We start from the raw sequence: 19,923 nt of genomic DNA on the forward strand, positions 1-19,923 counted from the left end.
TTTCTAAATTTTTGAATGCATGATTGCACCAAGACAAAGTTCTTCCCCCCCCCCCCCCTCCCTGGCAATTTGGTCAGGCTACGGCCCTATAACAGTATTGGTTGAATACATAATAAGACATTTAAATCATTCCATCATACATCAGCTCACATGATGAATTCACATGCAACCTCTCTCTAACTACGTATGTTGCCTCCTATGTACGCTAATCACGGTTTTCCACACCTTGTGTGTGGTGGGGTGCGTGGCGTCTAGACCAGTGTGACACAGCTATCATTGTAGACTTGTTGGACGGAGCGAAAATTTAAAAACAACATGTCAATAACGGAAATAGTGTTGTATTCCCACAGAAACTGACGACTAATGATGTCATGTGCGCATGCGTACATGTTTTCATCTCTCTTTCTTTCTCTCATTCCATTCCCAGGTATCTTGTTGCTAATCGCAGGATGGGCTGCTTACCGCTTGCCATGTCGTTTTTTGTTACCTTTACGTCGTCTATCTCTGTTTTGGGATTTCCAGCAGAGATATTTGCATATGGCTTCACATATATTTGGGCATTATTGGCCATGATAATTGGGATAACAATAATGACGTTCACGTTTATACCTGTCATCCGGGGACTTGAAATAGTCAGTATTTATGAGGTTAGTTTAAAGTCTCAATTAATAATTAGACTCTCTTCCATGTGCGCCGCCAACAGAGTGTCTAGGGGGAATACTGCATTGGAACCCCCCCCCCCCCTGGAACATAAGATGGCGACTGTCACCGGGTCTGAACATGCTTCTAATTGGATGAAAACGATTCCTACTTTTCATTTTCAGTAACTCTATATATTTTACGGAATCATGATACATTTATAACAATTTTGAATTTGCAGTAGGGAGGCAGAGCCGAGGAAAAAATGGGCCTTGACAAAGTTTGAGGGTGAGGGGGTGGGGGGTTTAAATTTCAATGGTCTGAAAGGGGAGCTATGAAATATCTTGGGCTAGATACTCTTTGAACCATTACATTCAATCTCATGAGCAGTCAATCGACTGTAAGATACTTTGTGTCGTTTCGCCCTCACCGGCCGCCCCTCCGATGTGTGTGGGCGCCCCTTCACGGCGTACCCGGCTTCACAGACTAAAGCACGGAACAGGATGAATAATTTTGTTCTCACGATTTTCCAGATTTCTAATATTTTCTTATTCTCTCTACATTTCAAATAAAGTTTATAACTATTGTTATGAACAGGATGAATAATTTTGTTCTCACGATTTTCCAGAATTGTAATATTTTCTTATTCTCTCTACATTTCAAATAAAGTTCATAACTATTGTTTCCTGTCACTGTTTTTCTCATTTCCTACCGTTATCACTGTGTTATCAGTGTTTACTAGCTTTGCATTAATTAGTAGATTGCTAATCAAAGAACGAACTCACGGGCTATTTGCCCAATTAACACATTGCGCAGTGAGTGTCAACATCCGAGTACTGATACGACTAATGGAAGTAAACATATACTAGTAGTTATGATGACAATATTGAAAACTTTTATTTGAAATATAGAGATAATAAGAAATAATATTAGAAATCTGGAAAATCGCAAGAACAAAATTATTTATTTGTCCTGTTCCCAGTGACTAGAGCAGTCATTTACCTTCTTCAATAAGAAAATGTATTCTTATAATGTGACTAGAACCCACAGACAGTGGAGTCTCCCCTCCACTGTCTATGCTAGAACTTCGTCTCGGCTCAGACCACGTTAGTGGTCTGAGGTCTCGGTTACCTATTCTTGCTGCTAGACGTTCGGGCTTTCTTTCGATATATATACTATAAGCGAACGAAGTTCGCAGTGAGGAACTCGGATGTTCCATCCTCGATAGCGATGTTCGGGCGTGTGTCGTATTCTATCGGAAGAACATCCGAGGTCTAGCAGATAGACTATCGGTTACCCAGCCTCATGCCTCATATGGGGGAGCCCTCAACGGCAAGAGGCTGGGTAACTGAGACTAATCAGAACTAGGACAAAGGTCAGATAATATATACCGAGGGTAAAGACTAGCTTCAAGTTTTCTACCTGAGGAGGGATATGTGTTATCTAATTAGGCTAAGTGGGGATCATGTACTTTGTGATTGGCACTGTGGATTACAAAATCTATGTAATCATGGTAGCATGGAAACCTGGAATCTGGAATAATCTTTACAGGGGCACAAAGTGAATTTACATGTGATGTATTTTGTCTGCATTTCAAAAGGTACTAACCATCACTTACATTTGACTGAACTAAAACCTGGTACTAGGATATCATTTATTAACGATCCAATGACGTAATTTATCATGTGTCTGAAAAAATGAAATAAAAAACATGTAGGCAGACAGACAGTGCCCAATGCCATCCAAAATTTTTCCTGTTCCTTGTTTTCAAAAAAGGAATATCATGTGACGTGCACGTGGTACTGTCGTGTAAGTGTCACATGATTATCAAAGTGGCACAAGCTGAGTTTATATGCTTATGTGAAAATACTTGCAAAACTTTCAATTTACTATTCCCCTGTAATGTTAATATCGATGTATACCTTCTATGATATTACTATTTGTGTTCTGGCATTCTTGATTGCATAGTGGACGTACGCTTATGCTGCTCCAAAGCTTTGGAATTCACTGCCAACTGACATTAAACTTGCACCAACTATTGATTGTTTCAAAAGAAAACTGAAGACACATTTCTTTTGTAAAGCCTACGGTGTGGACTAACCACCCAGCGCCCCTGAACAGAATTTTGCCTGGATTTTGGCGCTCTACAAATTATTGTGATTGATTGATTGATTGAGTTCCTGTACATTTTTTGTTATGTACCATAAATTATGTCATTGAATAGTTTATAAGTTATATCCTAGTACCAGCAGGTTTCAGTTCTGTCAAATGTAAGTGAAGGTAAGTACACATCAGTAGAATACCATGAGTACCTTTTAAAATGCAGAAAAAGTACATCCCAAAAAAATATGAATTCAGCTTGTGCCCCTTTAATGACTGGATTCCGGGGTTTCTATGCTACCTTTAATTATTTTGAATTCCCTATAGTATGTTTCTCTCCGATTTCATCACTCACTGCGCATCGCCGTATCATGTCTTTATCTGTTGACAACAAACCTATATATGGCTACCACATTGGTTGGACCAGCATTGGCTTTCCAAGCAGGTAGGCAAACTTGTACTTGTGACCTGTTAAAAGTAGTATTGTCAGATTTCTCGTATTAGTGATATAAAGTGGATACATCATGTACATCAACCCTCAACTTTGTATGAATCTCAATCGTGTTCACATCCAGGTTTCATAATCACATCAATCTAGTGATTAGTTCATGTTCACATCAGTGCAATATCATATAATATTGGAACAAGTTCATCATCGTGTAGTAGCATAGAACTTTAATAATGATATGGATTAGGGGGTAGAGTAGGGTTAGGGCTCTGATAGAAAGAAGGACGTCTGTTTTACAAATTGTAAATGATGTTGGTAGACAGACTGGCGACAGACATACAAACGGACAGACAGGCAGGCAGGCAGACATGTACAGACAGACAGACAGACAGACAGACAGACAGACAGACAGACAGACAGACAGGCTGTCAGACTGTCATTGATAAAATGAACGACGAATGAAGTTTAATATAGACATTGAAACACGACAATGGCTAATTATGCATGTCAACTGTAATTAATGTGAGTAGCGAGGTTTCAATTAATAGTCTTCCGAAGTGTAGTAATTTCATTAACTCTTGTCTACTATTTCACTATGACCATCTAGTACAAGGCATAGACTATTGGATAACCATCGTCATTACAGGGGCTGTCTGTACCTTTTATACGACCTTGGTGAGTGAGAGAACTAGCAGAATTTACGTCGGGGTGGGGTCCTGATGAGAAAGTAGGGTAACCTGAAAAAAGTTAGTAGAGAGTGAGAGAGAGAGAGAAATTCATACACAAGTGAACAAAAACATTCAAAAATGTATTCAAGTATATCTAACAACATGACCACGCCCATAGCAACAGATCGCGTATATCGCAAAGATAGCCACATGATTGGATAGGCAACTGGATAGTCATTCAGCACTGAAATGAACACCTATTGTTAACATGGCCTAGCATATGGATAAACAGTTTTTTTTTAAACTGTACAGTTGTGCTCCAACGCCTTTGATGGTATGTTTTTCAAAATTGTGCTCACCGTGGGAGGCGGACACACCCTCCTCACCAGCTATCACGTTGATGCCGTTTCTCCCAAATTAAGGGTGGAGGGGGAAACACCTGCTGGCTAAGTATCTCCAAGTATACGGGTTACAGCCTGAATGTGAGACCTCCCCTTGCAAAGCCCACTTGTATTTATAAAGAAATCTCTTTTATGTATAGAAGCTGAAGTCGATTGCCATGGTTTAATACTTTAATGTAATGTACCATATAATTGTACACCTCCAGAACGTATGGTACCATATAATTGCACATATAAACACATGTGTAGTCTTGAGGAGGGGGCTACGAAAATCCATGTTAAATGTTTTTTCCCTCAGACCCCATCCCCTGCCGTACATTCTGCTCGTCCCCTAAACAGATATTGATTTGCACTTTGTTAAACATTAATTACATAGAGTATCTTGTAGAACTGACTCTAATAGAAATGTATGTATGTATGTATGTATGCATGTATGTATGTATGTATATGTATGTATGTATGTATGTATGTATGTATGTATGTATGTATGTATGTATACCGTACGTGTGAAGATTAGAGACATATATAATGACTTCCATGTGCAATGCCTCTGAAGAGACGTTTTGTAATTCATGTTAATAAACTGTATTGCTGTTCATGTCATGCCGTATAGGGTGGAATGAAAGCTGTCATCTGGACTGATGTCTTTCAATGCATCGTTATGTTGAGTTCGATCATTGTTGTCATGGTATTGGCTACCAACCAGGCCGGTGGTTTAAACACTGTGTTTGAATACAACAATTACCATGGAAGGCTCGATATTTTCGAGTAAGTGTAAAAAAAATTTCCACTCATATAAGTTAGTAGAATTGGTTAAAATAAGGTGGTGTGAGAATTTTAAACAGACGGACTTGAGATTCACATACACATATCATAAGCAAACTGTTATTTTGTTGACATCCCACAAAGTTTCTTCGTTCAGCCAAGGAAAATACGAGTGACCCATTCACCCAAGGGGCCTTTGTAACTACGAGTCGCTAGGCGAGTGACAACCCTTAGGTCACGAGTTTTTTTCCGGCTGAATAAAGAGAAATATTGGAGAATAAAATAGTTATACCATGGTCAGTAATATCAAAGAAAAGTCAAGGTAATTAATGGCAGTTTTGAACGTTTTGAGTCATATTTCGAACACAGCAGAACCAGAGACGTAGACAGATGTTGTCGTGAGATAGATGCTCGTTGTCGTGACGTAAAATGACCAGAGTATATATATATTCCATATTTTTTGTTCAATTTGGCTTGTGCCTGCTATAATACAAGTAGTTACGTCTTCAATGTCATTGGTTCATTTCCAAGATATTCATACATATATATTTGATGAGGACAACCACTCCATTTGCAAGGAATCTATCCCACCGCTGACACCTCACTGATAGTGCTAATGGCATTTGAGTCTGACTGGGCTGGGACTCATCCCAGGCATTAATCAGATGTCACCAAAACGTTGTCGTCAGCTATGTATACTGATAAATTTATTCGTTCAGAATTATTGATATTAGCATTACAAGTTGATTAACACTGAAATAAAATTTACTTTGGGTCCGCCCACTTTAAATTTTAATCGCTGGACTGTTTCTTATACTTACAATACAAGTGGTGGCTGGGATGGTATGACGAAATTACAAATCAAATTATACAAAGATGCGAGTCGTTGTAAAATGTGACTCGCCCCCAATTCAACAATCGCACTAAGACTTTTTTCTTTGTGTTCAACACACAGGTTTGGTCCAGACCCAACCATTCGCCTGACGTTCTGGGGTGTATTAAGTTTGATGTTTTATTCAATGGGAACGATGGTTAACCAAGGTGCTGTCCAACGAATAATGGCGGCAAAATCTGTAGGCCAAGCCAAAGGGTAAACATTACAGACACTCGTGACACGTGATATGTTTCGTAACGGGTTAATATATCGATAAAACTGACGCTTATAACTGATAATATCAGGAATGAAAATAACACGGATGTATTGGCGCTAGTTGAATTTCGTCATAGAAACTGGTGTTATTATACCTTGTTTGTATATTATCGACCATAATACGTAAACATTATCAATAGTCTTCTGATACATATCATGGGTCACAAGTGTCTGTGGTAAATGCAACCGGTAATACAAGACTAGGAGGCCGGTCAGTGTCAGTTTCTGTGGCCATGGGGGGGGGGGGGGGGGTCTGTGGATATTTCCATAGTGCAGATGAAAGGTCACCCCGTCTCTGTAAACAGGCTGATTCCCCACATCACTTGATTTTAAAACATGATGACCCCCCCCCCCCCCCCACCTCCATATATCACATGATAGGTATTTGGTCGTGATTCAGAGTGGACTGCTTGACTATCTATGTCTCACAAATACTTTATAAGATTGAAGCATCATGTAATTAGCGACTACACAGGGTAAACATATTTTAAAAGGAGTTTAATAGCATTTTAGGTTTTTACGGCCTGACAAATAAGGGGGTGGGGTCACCTCAATTTGGGATTCAAAGAAGGGGTCATCATTTTTACGAATAACTAAACAAAATCATGAGCCACACTCCTGTACTTAAATGTCCATACATTTAATATCATAACTAGGCAACTTGCGCAGGGAAGATTCATTTGTGACTGGATGCCTCATGATGATATCGTAGATAGCGCCCTCTGCGTGGAGATTGCGCATCGTATATAGAACGTGCATCCTTGAGTGAAACCACCAAAAATACCATAGTATATAGGACGCACATGCGTACTGGTCATTGAGCTGCTACGCTAGCTATTAAACAAAATAATGTATGTCCATAAAATAAACCATAAACAATTAGCTATAAATATACATTCAAATATAACATAAACTCTGTCTCTTGATACACCCAATACATAATTATGATATGGAGTCACAACACTGCACTAAGGCCACCTTTAAGCAACAGTTATTTGTTAGAAATGACTTCTTGCTATTGCACACCATATGGGTTGCATTGTGTCATCTTGTGGTATAAAAACTGTCATGTGTAGCTGTACATGTAACACTTTAGAAATAAAATACCTTAAAATGTACTGGTTCTAAAATCTGTTCCTCCATTGACCTGAACATGTTGAATTGCTCAAAACATAACCATTTTAGGAAACTCTGAAATAATATGTGGCAAACACTGTGACTGACCCAGCCTGTGAATAGATATTGGATATTCAATGTCCATGTATATAGTTAGTCTAGTTCCTATACATTTTTGTACATATAAGGTATGATAACTACGATCATCTCCATTAGAAGTCCCAAATTGATTTATGGTTGAGATCAATAGTTCAATGTAGGGTAAAAACTAAATTCTTTTAGTGTGGGGAGGAGGTGAGGGAGGAGGTCTTTTATAATGAAATCTGTTTTCTACACCAATACACATTTCTAAAAATGTCAAATTGAAAAATGGAGAAAAATAATTGTTGTGCATGTCACTAAAATACATTTATTGTGCCAATAAAAGAGCTATTTTGTCCTCACTACATACTGGCTTTGTATTCATAGCACTACATAATACTACATACTGATTAAAATGTTGTTAGCAGATCATAATATTACATTTCCTTGGTATTAAAATGTATTTATTTTCAAGGCTATCATGTTGTCAGCAATATACTGGACAACATAGCCAGTAGTAAGTGAATTGAATTGTATTAGTAATGTAGTTCGGAAACTGCTGTAGTACAGAAAACCTTTTAATGACATTTTTAATTTCTATTTTGAAATCAATAACATTTATCACATTTCATTATTCAAAACCTTTTCAAAAACACTTTGGATGAAATTAGCAGTTTGGTCAATGAAGGGAGGGGAGTTTTGAGTCAGTGATTAAACTGAACAATTATGAACAGGACAAACAAGTGCCTTGAGGAGTGCAAACTAGTCAATGCGTGTACATGTATGGAAAGCCGCAGCTGTCTTAAGTCTAAAGAAAACAATATATTGACTATATGATGCGAACATTCGTGCAAACAATTCATTATATGAGTTGTAAGTATATCATTATGTGTGACACTTATTGACATGGGTTTACAAGTATATTAACTCCATTTCTAATATTGTATTTGACAATTAGCTGAATTAATCTATGGTAATTGTTCACTCAATCAGAGAGATATCCTAGAACTTTTGGTTACTAAACCATGAATATTTTGTATGTCAGTGAACAGACAATCATATACTTCTCATAGGGTTCCTATCTAAAGAGCTTTATACATGTGAAGCAATGGATTTTGGTTAGCAATTTACCAGATACACTTAAAATTACTGAAAATGTAACATGTAAAATTAACTATCCAGTGTGTGGTATTATGCTTTGAGAATAGAATGTCTTTTGCAAGAACAAAACGAATGTTTCTTGGCAAAAGATGGGGGGAGGGTGTCAGTAACAGTGTTATTTTATTTATTTTTTTTTATTTTTTTTTTTTGGGGGGGGGTGGATTGTTTTGTTAATGAATTGCAGGGGATCACTATTTTTAAGTACAACACGAACAAAAAGTCACCGACCCACCCCTGCCCGTAAAAACTGATCCCCAAACTGAAATGGGAATATGTACAAATCTCATGCGGAGGGATCCTATGAGCTACTCTGGTGTTTTTTGACACTTAAAGCGACCAGGCCCTTTTTAGGAAGTACAAAGTTTCCAAGCTTTACAAGACAGAACCAGCATGTAATTAGCAAGTACATAGGGTTGAACTATTTTATTGTTTTTTAAAACTCCAGAAGTCTAATAGCATCATCTTGACAGTAAGAGATGGGGGAAGAGCTTGAGACTGGGATATGTCCACCTCTAAATTGCAAAAGATTGCTTAATGGCTGTGTAAAATGTTTGTTATTGCACATACAATAACAAACTTTTTGCACGTATTTTATCTTCAGTATGATGTGGTGTATATATTGATTATAACAAAGCATACAATCATGTCCAATGTTGATGTAGCTTACAATGTTGGTGAATCAATCACATTATTTAATGTATGTGGGGTTGTTTCTGTAATTTTAAAAATCACATGCACGTTTCATAGTGTATATACTCTGGTATGTACAATTTGATGATAACAAAACAAAAGTGTCCTGAATAGTTTGGTTAAGTAGCTTTTAATTATAATCAAGGTTTTATGTGAGTATTTTCAATTGAGTAAAACAGATTTATAGACTCAGCTTGTGCCACTTTAAGCAGTGTACATCCTTTGTGAACGGAGAGCTCGTTCATAATATTAGCCAGCTCTGTAGCATTGGTATCTTGGTATCTCTTAGTATTATCAGAGAGAGCGTCTATTGTATAATAACCTACTATAATTTACTGTAAATTTAAATTGAAGAATTTATACTTAGACATCAACACCACTTTCACGCTTTTATGTTAACTTTGAAATAATATATTGTAAATATCTAAACGTTTCTACCCATCGTTCTAAAGGACCGTGTTATTGACAATACCGCTCAACATGGTGATGTTTTCACTCCTGTTTGTAACTGGGCTTGCTCTGTTTGCCTTCTATGACAGTAAGCATGTTTAATATTTGTATTATATTAATGTACATGATTGATAGATGACACCAGAAGATCTGTCTGTTCTAATTTTAGAGAATGTATATTAATTGAGAACACCTTTCTTGAGTTTTCCTTTATTGTTTCAACCGTTTTACCTTCATGTGAAATTCTGTGTAGATCTTATTTTATCTTTTCAAAGACTCCATTGTTTATACAGTATAATGTCTTTTCTGTAGATGACTTAACTCCACTTTGGCCATCAATCAACAGTACCTTTTCTCCACTAGACAGTAAGTACGGGGAATACTTTCAAGTTTCGTTTTGACTTGTATTTGGTTTACTTTATAATTAACAAAAACAACATCAACGCCATCATTGTAACCATCTTCAACATTATTGTCCTTATCACCCCTAGTCCCTCCTCCCTTATCAACCCCTACACCCATCCCACTAGACTGTCGACAGTCGTTCCTGCTTTTTTGCTATGTTTTATCAAGTCATTGCCTCGCCCCGATCTGGAGCAATACTATAACCACGTACTGATCAGCGAGTGTCGGACTGTCAACAGTCGTTCCTGCCTTTTTGTTACGTATTATCTAAAACTAAAGTCGTTGCCTCGCTCCGATCTGGAGCAATACTTTAACTGCGTACTGATCAGCGAATGCCGGAGGCACGAGCGACTGTCACTGCTCACTGTATCTCCTTTTCTATTACTTATTCATGATGTGACGTCATGGAATTGGGCTTTACTCTCTCGTATGATTTGCATACAGTTCACTCAACATTCAACGCATATACACGTACACTGCAGCGCAAATTTGACCTCGTAAATGTATTTTGATGGTCATAATCAAGTAATTTACCTTTCCTATCTTTCCTCGTGAAAGCTTGAAAATGTGCATTTTTTTAAAGGTGTTGTTGGACGACCTCGATGCCCAACACGGCAATTTCATTGACAATGTCATGCTCATACACTCACTTGTCTATGGTGCCGTGTACGTGTACAGTCTATTAGCTAGCTGCGAGTCGAAGGAGCTCAATTGGCTCCAACTCATGGACTGTTATCATGCAGATAATTTTTCTTCTATGAAAGTCTTTCACGTGTGAATATCCAAGTTTCACCAATGCGTCTTGATATGTTTACTTGCTTGGTGACTGGCGACGCCATGTTGATTTTGATTGACAAGCTTTGAGAATGATGACCCCAATGTCAAACATACAACAAGAAAAATGTTCTTACTGTTATCGCGTGAGGGCGCGGCAAGGCCTTCACTCACAGTGCGTGTTTGGCAATCGCAGTTCCTATCAGTAGGCATTAGTATTCAGTCCTACGGAGCGTGGCGACGACTTTGATTTAGATGACACATAGCAAAAAAGGCATGAACGACTGTCGATTTATCGGTAATAAAGTTTTCATAAGTTGTGATATCTTTTCATAAATTTATTTATGAAGATTTGTTACATTACAATTTAGCTATGTTTATATGCAAGGCACAATCGAAAATGAAATGGTGCAGTAAAGTATTTGGGTTTTATGGTGCAGTAAAGTATTTAGAAAGAATTTCCCAATGTTTTCTTCGTTCAGCCAAGGAAAATTAAAGTTACCTATGGGGCCTTATCACTACGAGTCGATAGACAACACCATGATGATATGCACGAGTATTTACCGAGTTAATAAAAAAATATATATACATGCTCAAGAACAATTTATGAAAATTAGATGCAATGAGTGCGATTTAAAACATTTTCACTTATATTTCGAGCACCAAATAGCAATGATGTTAGAAGCTATTTGTGATGTAGATTGACCAAGGTACAAATTCCATAGTTTTTGTTGCAACGTTCTCAACTAGTACTGTTAGCTTTAATATTATTTAACATTGAGATTTTTTTATATTAATTTTTACTGAGAGTGGTTTATGCTCTTTTCAATAGAATGTAAAACAATTCGTGCATAGAACATTTATATAACATTTATTGGTGTATTCATTGAATGTTTGGAAGTAGAGAATGGTGTTTAATGAAGCAATTATATTACCTCAAAATCATTCAATTATTTGCAGATATAACAGTTCCTCCACAAGACTGGGAGGAACCAAACTACGTGCCAAATTACCGCACCCCAGACCAGGTACAAATCTTCATCTCATACAATTGTTTGGTTTTATTTAGCAAAACATACTCTGATTTAGTAAGTCACAAGTATATATTACGTTATCATCTAATCTCAAAGAGCTTGCCCTCATCATTAGAATTCATGTTAACTTTGAGAAAAATAACTATGGCAAGGAAGAACGTTAAACCAAAGAAACATAGACGTTCTTAAAAGAATAATAACACATGAACAAATGCTTCACGAGACTAGGGTATATATATATATATATATATATATATATATATATATATATATATATATATATATATATATATATATATATATATATATATATCTTTCAAATTAGCTACATTTACTCACCTTACCACCACCCCCTCCTGCGCCGTCATTTTGAATTCCGCTTAGCTTATTGACTGCTTTTTGTACCATCAACATTAATTTCGTATCTAAGTATATTTTTTTTACAATACTTCATTGACAAATTACATGAATAAATATATTTCTCTCACCGTCACTTATTTATCTTCGCCCCAACTCTTCATGGAAACGAGGTGACAAACAGTATGGCCAACTCTTTATGGAAATGAAGTGACATGGTTCCCATTTTATCAATTTACAGATACTTATCTTCTTCGTGAGTTCAAAATTAGGCCACATCCCAGGACTGCAAGGATTGTTTGTTTCATGTTTGTTTGCTGGTGCATTGAGGTAGGGCTTCATCATAATCATAGTCACTATAATTGAAATATTTACATACACAATTTATGTTTTGTTATTTCACATCCATTAAGATGCAAAAAGACTAGTGTAATAGTGTACAGTAATTAAATACAAGACTAGAACACTGGAGAAGAGATTAATTGTTAATGATCATCAGTATTATATGGAGTGCACCCTTCATTGGCATCCCCAAATCCTTTACTCTTGCAACAAAGCGTTTTTTCTTGCTTATTTGGATTTTCCTTCATCGATTTTTGAAGCCATTGACTTGTGAATATCTCAGGACTATGCTGGATAACACTGAGACTTGCCTTTTGCAAGACTTTGAAGATAATATCATAATCAGGCAAAGCCCATAAGCTTGCACAGGGTAGATTCATTTGTGACCAGCTGCCTCATGATGATATTGTAGATAATGCCCTCAGCGTGGAGAATGCACATAGTATATAGAATGCGCATGCATAGTCCTTACACCGCAATGCATCCTTGGGTAAAACGTCAAAAAAAACATCGCATAGTATATAGGATGCGCATGCATACCAGTCATGCATTGAGCTGCTATGTGGCTGCTTCGCAGCAACTGTGCGAGCTATCAGTTAATAAGTGACATTCATTATTGACTTTCAGAATCTCTGCTTAGTTCATTTAGCCATTAGACAGTGGGCCAATATGACTGCTGACCTTTTTCTTTTTACATGCTAATCAATGAACAATGTAATATCCAATATCACAACTGTAACTCATTCTGTTCAAAGTCCAGTGTGGAATACCATCAAACAAACAATTGAACCTTCAAAGAAAACCTGACACACATAGAGGTCACAGAGCTGGAATATGGAAACAAAGGGATATTAGAATAATCTCATCAAGCCTCAGATCAAGATGTACTGCACATTCAAAAGTCAATGGGGTAAACTTCAACAATTTTATCCAGTTTACATTATCACTAGTAAGCCACCACAGTTCCTCTGTCATTCATAAGCAAAGTCAGTTCTTACATAAAACTTGGAACGTCCGTTCTGTCTGTAATAAGGCAGCTGAGATCAAAGATTACATAAATTAAAAAGATGTTGACATTCTCACTTTAACAAAACCTTGGCTGAAGGAGGCAGGTGATGAGCATATACTTGCTGAATGAACTCCATCTAGCTATGTTTACAAACATCTACCTCGAGTGGAAACATCTGGTGGTGGATTAGCCATTGGTCCAAAGTGCATGTATCATGTATTTCTATACAGTGCACCTTCAGTCGCCCATTGAAGGGTATCAAATATGGCTGAACACAATGTCTGTACTCAGTGTGCATGTACCCGTTGAAAACATATTAAGTGCGAGGTTAATTCCTGGCTCGTTTTGACTTGTTTTTATTCGTTTTGGCTCGTTTTGGTTTGTTTTGTGTAGTTTATGGGTCGTTTGGCTAGTTTTAGATAGAATTACCAGACTTTGGGTCGTTTTTTGGTAGTTTCAACATTTATGAATGACCATTAGCCATTATGCACAAGGCACCATTGAAGCTGAGTTCCTGGAAACCAATCTAATCTATTAAGTCATTTGAAGCTGTTGAAGGTACAATTCTTCACCGGGAATCTCTTTAAAGATATTAAATCGTATATCGACCACCACCTTCCGTTAAAAACAAATTATCAGTTTCTCAATTCACGATGGAATTTAGTTCTACATTGGCAAGATTAGTTATATGTCCGAGTCCTTTCTACATTGTCGGTGATTTCAACACTACAAGTCATCCTGCTACTAGGAAATTTAATCTCCACATATAATCTGATACAATGGGTACACGAATCAAATCACATTAAAGACCACACATTGGATCTAATTATGCCTAATTCTCCAACAATTATCAATAATACTTTCGTTGATTTCACCGGACTTTCACATCACAATCCCGTCCATGACGATCTTATACTTCGTAAACCTTCACTTCCAAGACGTGAAATGACGTTTCGATGTATCTCAACAATCTCGATGGAAAACTTCACCCATGATTTGATTTATCTCCCAGATCTCATGTCACTGCCAACAGACCTCTCTTCTGCCATAGCATCATATAACACACACATCTTACTTCTTGAAATACATGCTCCTCTGAAAAGGCGGACTGTCACTATACATTCTGACATTAAATGGTAATCACCCGAAGCTGATATGGCCAAAAAAAAAGAGGAGAACAGCTGAATGTCTGTGGCGCACCACTAAGCTAGACGTACATCGCCGGATTTTTTTAAGAAGAATGCAGAAATGTTAGCCTCGTAATCAAGAAAGCGAAGATGGAATATTACTCAAATTTAATCACTGAGAACAAGGATAACCAGAAATCACTATTTCGCATATTCGCATAAAATGACAATATCAGAAGAGTGATATGTCAGTGAAAATATAATTTCTTCTCACAAAAAAAGATGTGCCTATCCTCACTGGTAATATCCAGGAGATCTGTAGTGTTATTTAATGTCAATTTCCCTACAACAGCAAAGGTTTTGAGAGAGGTACCAAGTTATAAAGATGACGTATATTAATATTATATATCTAATAACCTCAACCCCCCATAATTTGCACAGTTTACTAAGTATATTCAAACACCATATTTTTCCCGATTTCTAAGAGTTTAAGCAATGTACAGGGTTTTTTTGAATACTGTGTGAACAAATTCTCGTCACTGTTAATTTTATACCTCGTGTAATAATTTATAACGTATTTTTTTACACCAAGCTCAATTTCCTCAGGCCTTAATGGGTTAGTTGCAGTGATATTGAGGGATATGATATTACCATGGCGACGATGGCGATCTATCCGGACTGACCAGCCGATGACACAAAATGACTTCAGAGATACCACCATAACGAAAGGACTAAGTACGTCTATGCGACTGCAGCGAGTCATTGTTCAGTTTACTAAGATGTCACATTCACTAATTTACAATATTTACAATATTTAGAGTGATTATATCCGAGTCTGTACGGTACGCCTTGCTGGGGCGCCTTCACACATAGGTCAGTTTCTTCGGCCGGGGGGGGGGGCGGTGGATTGGTAGGGGGTCACCCTGTTTTTGAAATTGGCAGTAGGGAGGTCATGCTGTTTTGAAAATTGTGGTTGGGGTGGGGGGGGGGATCATTGTGTTTTGGATTGTGATGCAAGAAAAAAATCCTTTTCTGCAGTGGCATATAGCCTTGTCTGAAATGTGGTACATGTAAATATTTTTTCTTGTCCCTGTTCCTTACATGAATTCTTTAATATCAGTTATTAGTTCAAACATAACTATACATATACATATACATGTATTACCTAGCTACTACACTAGTCACAAAACATGTCAAGCTTGGCTGTTTCACAATCAATGCTTCACTTATATTGCACTTTTGGGCAAAAGTGAACTTGAGGGTTTTGTAATGGTAACCTTCATAGATAGTTTATAAACGAAGTTAATCTAAATTTTCCTACTCGTCAGTATGAACTTGTCAGAAGGGATTAATACACTTTCTATTTTGGACACTACATGTTATTGACACTACAAATCACCACATCTCATCAGATTCCAGTTTCTATTATACACTAGGTATGACCACCTAAAGTTCTCTAACATACCGGTGACTTTACTATACATGCAATATTAATGCCCCTATACCAATGTTACGGGCCCATTTTCATGTTACATGGGGAAACCCATTTATAACTTACATTCTTACTTGTCTGTGGTAGAAAGCTGAAAGCTGGCTTTCGAATTCCACAGTCAGTATACTGACATGTTTTGATATTCCAACGTAATAAATCAGTTACGAAAACAAAGGTTTCGCTTCTCTCAAGTCAGTGTATTCTTTAGATTTCTGTAATGTATTTGTGTCTTTATACCCCACACAGCTTTCTTATTTGGTATCGTCTCCACTGTTCTGGCTTTCGGTGTACCCTATTTAGGCACATTCGTCCAAATTACTGCTGTGATATTTAGCGCATTTGCATCTCCAATTCTTGGTACGTACACTCTGGGCATGTGCTATCCAAGGGCAAATACATGGTAAGTTTTCTACTTATTACAACTCATATACATATATCAAACCAAACACTCAAATAGTTGTACTGTGGAATACATACATGCTTTGACGACTACAACAACATATACTATAATGCAATTACTAGACTTCTATACTAAGTAGAATTACTGAAGGAAGAGAACTGTTTTTTGTACCTTTATATTTCTTTTAATAAACATATTTAATATTTACAGAAATATTATCCCGTATACATGAGTGTCAAATTGCCCCCAATGCATTTTGCTTTGGAATGTGATATAGCTAATCGACTCTGTCTTTTGTATTTTCCAGGGGTGCTTTTATTGCAATTATCATAGGAACTAGTTGGGGCATGTGGGTCTCCCTGGGAAACGTCTTGTCAATGAAGGCTATGATTCCAGTTTTGCCATTTTACAAGGTATTGGACACTATGGTTCTATTACATGCATTTTAGAAGTTAAACCATATGGTTGATATATTTGGTTACTTGTTGGGCCAACATGCCATAATACAAATATATTATTGAATATAGATATATGTATACGTGTGTGAGAGAGAGAGAGAGAGAGAGAGAGAGAGAGAGAGAGAGAGAGAGAGAGAGAGAGAGAGAGAGAGAGAGAGAGAGAGAGAGAGAGAGAGAGAGAGAGAGAGAGAGAGAGAGAGAGAGAGAGAGAGAGAGAGAGATGAAGTTGAGGAATGAAAAGTAACGTGTAGGATTTGAGTCCAGGTCCCCACTAGCCAGAATGCTCTAACCATGTGGTGTCAATTGGTAGATTCCAGTGTGTCGTGTTTATACTTTTGTATTCCTCGCAGTGAGAAGTAGTATAAACCTATCTTTAGGATAATATGATAAATGTACGTACTACAAGGATTTACAGAATATAACCGTTCGGTAATTGTTTGCCAGGGCAGACCATGAGAAAGTTGAATACCTAGGAATTTGAAGAAAAAAACAAGTAATTTTGACTTCTCTTCCTTGAATGTTGATCGTGGCATAACTTTAAAAATACTATCCTTTCGACAATAACTTATTTTGATGTGTTTACATTACAGGGAGTCAAGATTGTTCGAACCACAACAGTTAATGGTCAACTTCATATAACACTTGCATAACATATCTTTTCATTGTACGTACAGCACCATATTATACTCAATATTTCTGATTTGTGAAGAATGTAAATATCATCTTTCTGCAGATATCTTTCGTTTGGTATGGGTTTATGAATTGGACAGTGACTGTCATATTTGGTATTGTGGTCAGTGAAATTCGACGATGTATTGTGCCCTCAGAGAGAAAGAAGAAGGTCGATCCAAAGCTACTGTTATCCTTCCTAAGGTGGGGAAAATCAACGAATTTCAAAGTCTACTAAAATTCAGGCACACAGACACGTATACTATTATTAGTAAAGCAGCAGAGGCCAGAAAAGTGACCTAGTTTTTGAGATGCTGGTTGACGTTAGAAATGCCGGCCCAGCTGCAGCACTATAAATGTTATGAAAATATCACACGAATCTTGCTACTACAAACGTATCAACACTGTGACAATCTATACTTTTTAAAGATATGTTTTGAGATATAGGTAGGTGAAATATATTCAAGTCAAAATGTCATGTATAGCCTGTAGACAGGGAAAACAACAATCTAAGAAATACTATGTGCCCCTATGGTCAAACAATGACGTCAGTCTTACTTAGACAGACATGTGCCATTGCAATAATGGTGTAAATAATACACTCCATGTACTGTGGTGTAGTACATCCTTTCTTTCAATGGTTCAGTGACTAACAATATTGCTTTGTTTGCTCCCCAAACTGCAATTGATGGCAATATTTGGCAAACATGGCCTAAATTCCTTTATGAGTAAGATTTCAGATTTGTTGAAGGGCTCCGACAGACAGTCCCGCTGTACTGTGTTAGGTCTGTTCGTTATGGAATCGAAGCATTTCTCACACTATACGAATCCACTCCGAATCCACTCTGTAAACTCAAACGATAACTTTTCTCCACAGACCCAAACATCCACCACATGAAGAACAGAAGTCTCCTGAAAGTGTTCGTTTGACTGAACCCAATGAAGAAAAATGGAACATGTCAACAATGCAAGAAACGTCAACCCTTGTAACAAATCGATATGTGAATCTTGATCGAGTGACTAACGTGTAAAGATTATAGTGCCTCATCAAACTGTATTCTAAGATTAAGTCTGGCTTTACCTTCTGACCATGATATTTATGTCATCATTGTTGTCTTTGGAAAGATTGTCTCGTTTAGATCTGTATAGGGAAGATCATTGATTAGTTACTTTAAATTGTAGCCTCCAAAAAGAAAAATCACACATACGGCACTTGTTTGCTGTTTGAAAATCTTAATTTATCATTAACTAGAGAGAGAGAGAGAGAGAGAGAGAGAGAGAGAGAGAGAGAGAGAGAGAGAGAGAGAGAGAGAGAGAGAGAGAGAGAGAGAGAGAGAGAGAGAGAGAGAGAGAGAACCTGCCCCACCCCAACCCCTGCCACTGAGAGTCACGGCAAAATGATGTTATGATGACTTCGTGTAAACGTAGTCACTAATCACTGATGTATGTATTGCAGTTTTATGAGGCTCAGTACTTTGTATACTCACATCATCAAATGTCTTGTAAATGTTTAGAATAGAATCAATTGAAACAAAATACCAACAGAAACAACAAATGTAAACTGAATGCTTTTCATAACGGCAGATTCATAGATTTTTGTTCCTACACACATTGTTAGAATGCAAAATTCTGAGCTGTAGCTGTCATACATGATATAGCCCTTAATTGGAAAATAAATTATGTGATATTTGAAGCTTGCATACTTAAGATATTGCCTAATTATCGAAAATCGTTGATTATGCAAATGTATGATTACGATAGCTACATCAATAAGCTTTATTGGACACGTGCACTTTGTTATTATCAATGTATCAAATTATATTAAATTGTAAACTTGCATTCTTTAGCTGTTGTCTAATTAATGACAATCATTACAATTGAAAACTATATTGGCAAACTCTTTCCCAAACTCGTGTACTTTGTTATCATCAATACATGTACCATGCGTGAACATATATTAGATGAATTTTACCTCCTTACGGGAAGGTTAAGTCTAAGTGATGTCTGTCTGTATGGCTGTCTGTGTCTGTCTGTATGGCTGTCTTTCTACCTATCTATCTATATATCTATCTATCTATCTGACTAACTGCATGTGCATGCTTGTGTGTGTGTGTGTGTGTGTGTGTGTGTGTGTGTGTGTGTGTGTGTGTGTGTGTGTGTGACGGTCGTCGTTTCCTCAAAAACGGT

At 37.2% G+C, this 19,923-nt stretch overlaps 1 protein-coding gene across 1 annotated transcript; it reads left to right on the plus strand.

Annotated features, from left to right (window-relative positions):
• Positions 1-519: 519 nt before the first annotated feature.
• On the plus strand, positions 520-18,929 carry LOC144443835 (sodium-dependent multivitamin transporter-like). The gene is made up of 14 exons (XM_078133398.1): positions 520-647; positions 3,067-3,184; positions 3,795-3,862; positions 4,870-5,024; positions 5,977-6,111; positions 9,672-9,757; positions 9,982-10,035; positions 11,809-11,876; positions 12,481-12,569; positions 15,310-15,452; positions 16,456-16,609; positions 16,917-17,022; positions 17,801-17,940; positions 18,614-18,929. Exons 1-14 carry the CDS (start codon positions 570-572, stop codon positions 18,765-18,767), a joined length of 1,548 nt encoding a protein of 515 aa, XP_077989524.1. The 5' UTR covers positions 520-569; the 3' UTR covers positions 18,768-18,929.
• Positions 18,930-19,923: the final 994 nt, after the last annotated feature.

The sequence above is a fragment of the Glandiceps talaboti genome, chromosome 12, assembly GCF_964340395.1.
Source record: "Glandiceps talaboti chromosome 12, keGlaTala1.1, whole genome shotgun sequence".
In the NCBI taxonomy this organism is placed as follows: Eukaryota; Metazoa; Hemichordata; class Enteropneusta; family Spengelidae; genus Glandiceps; species Glandiceps talaboti.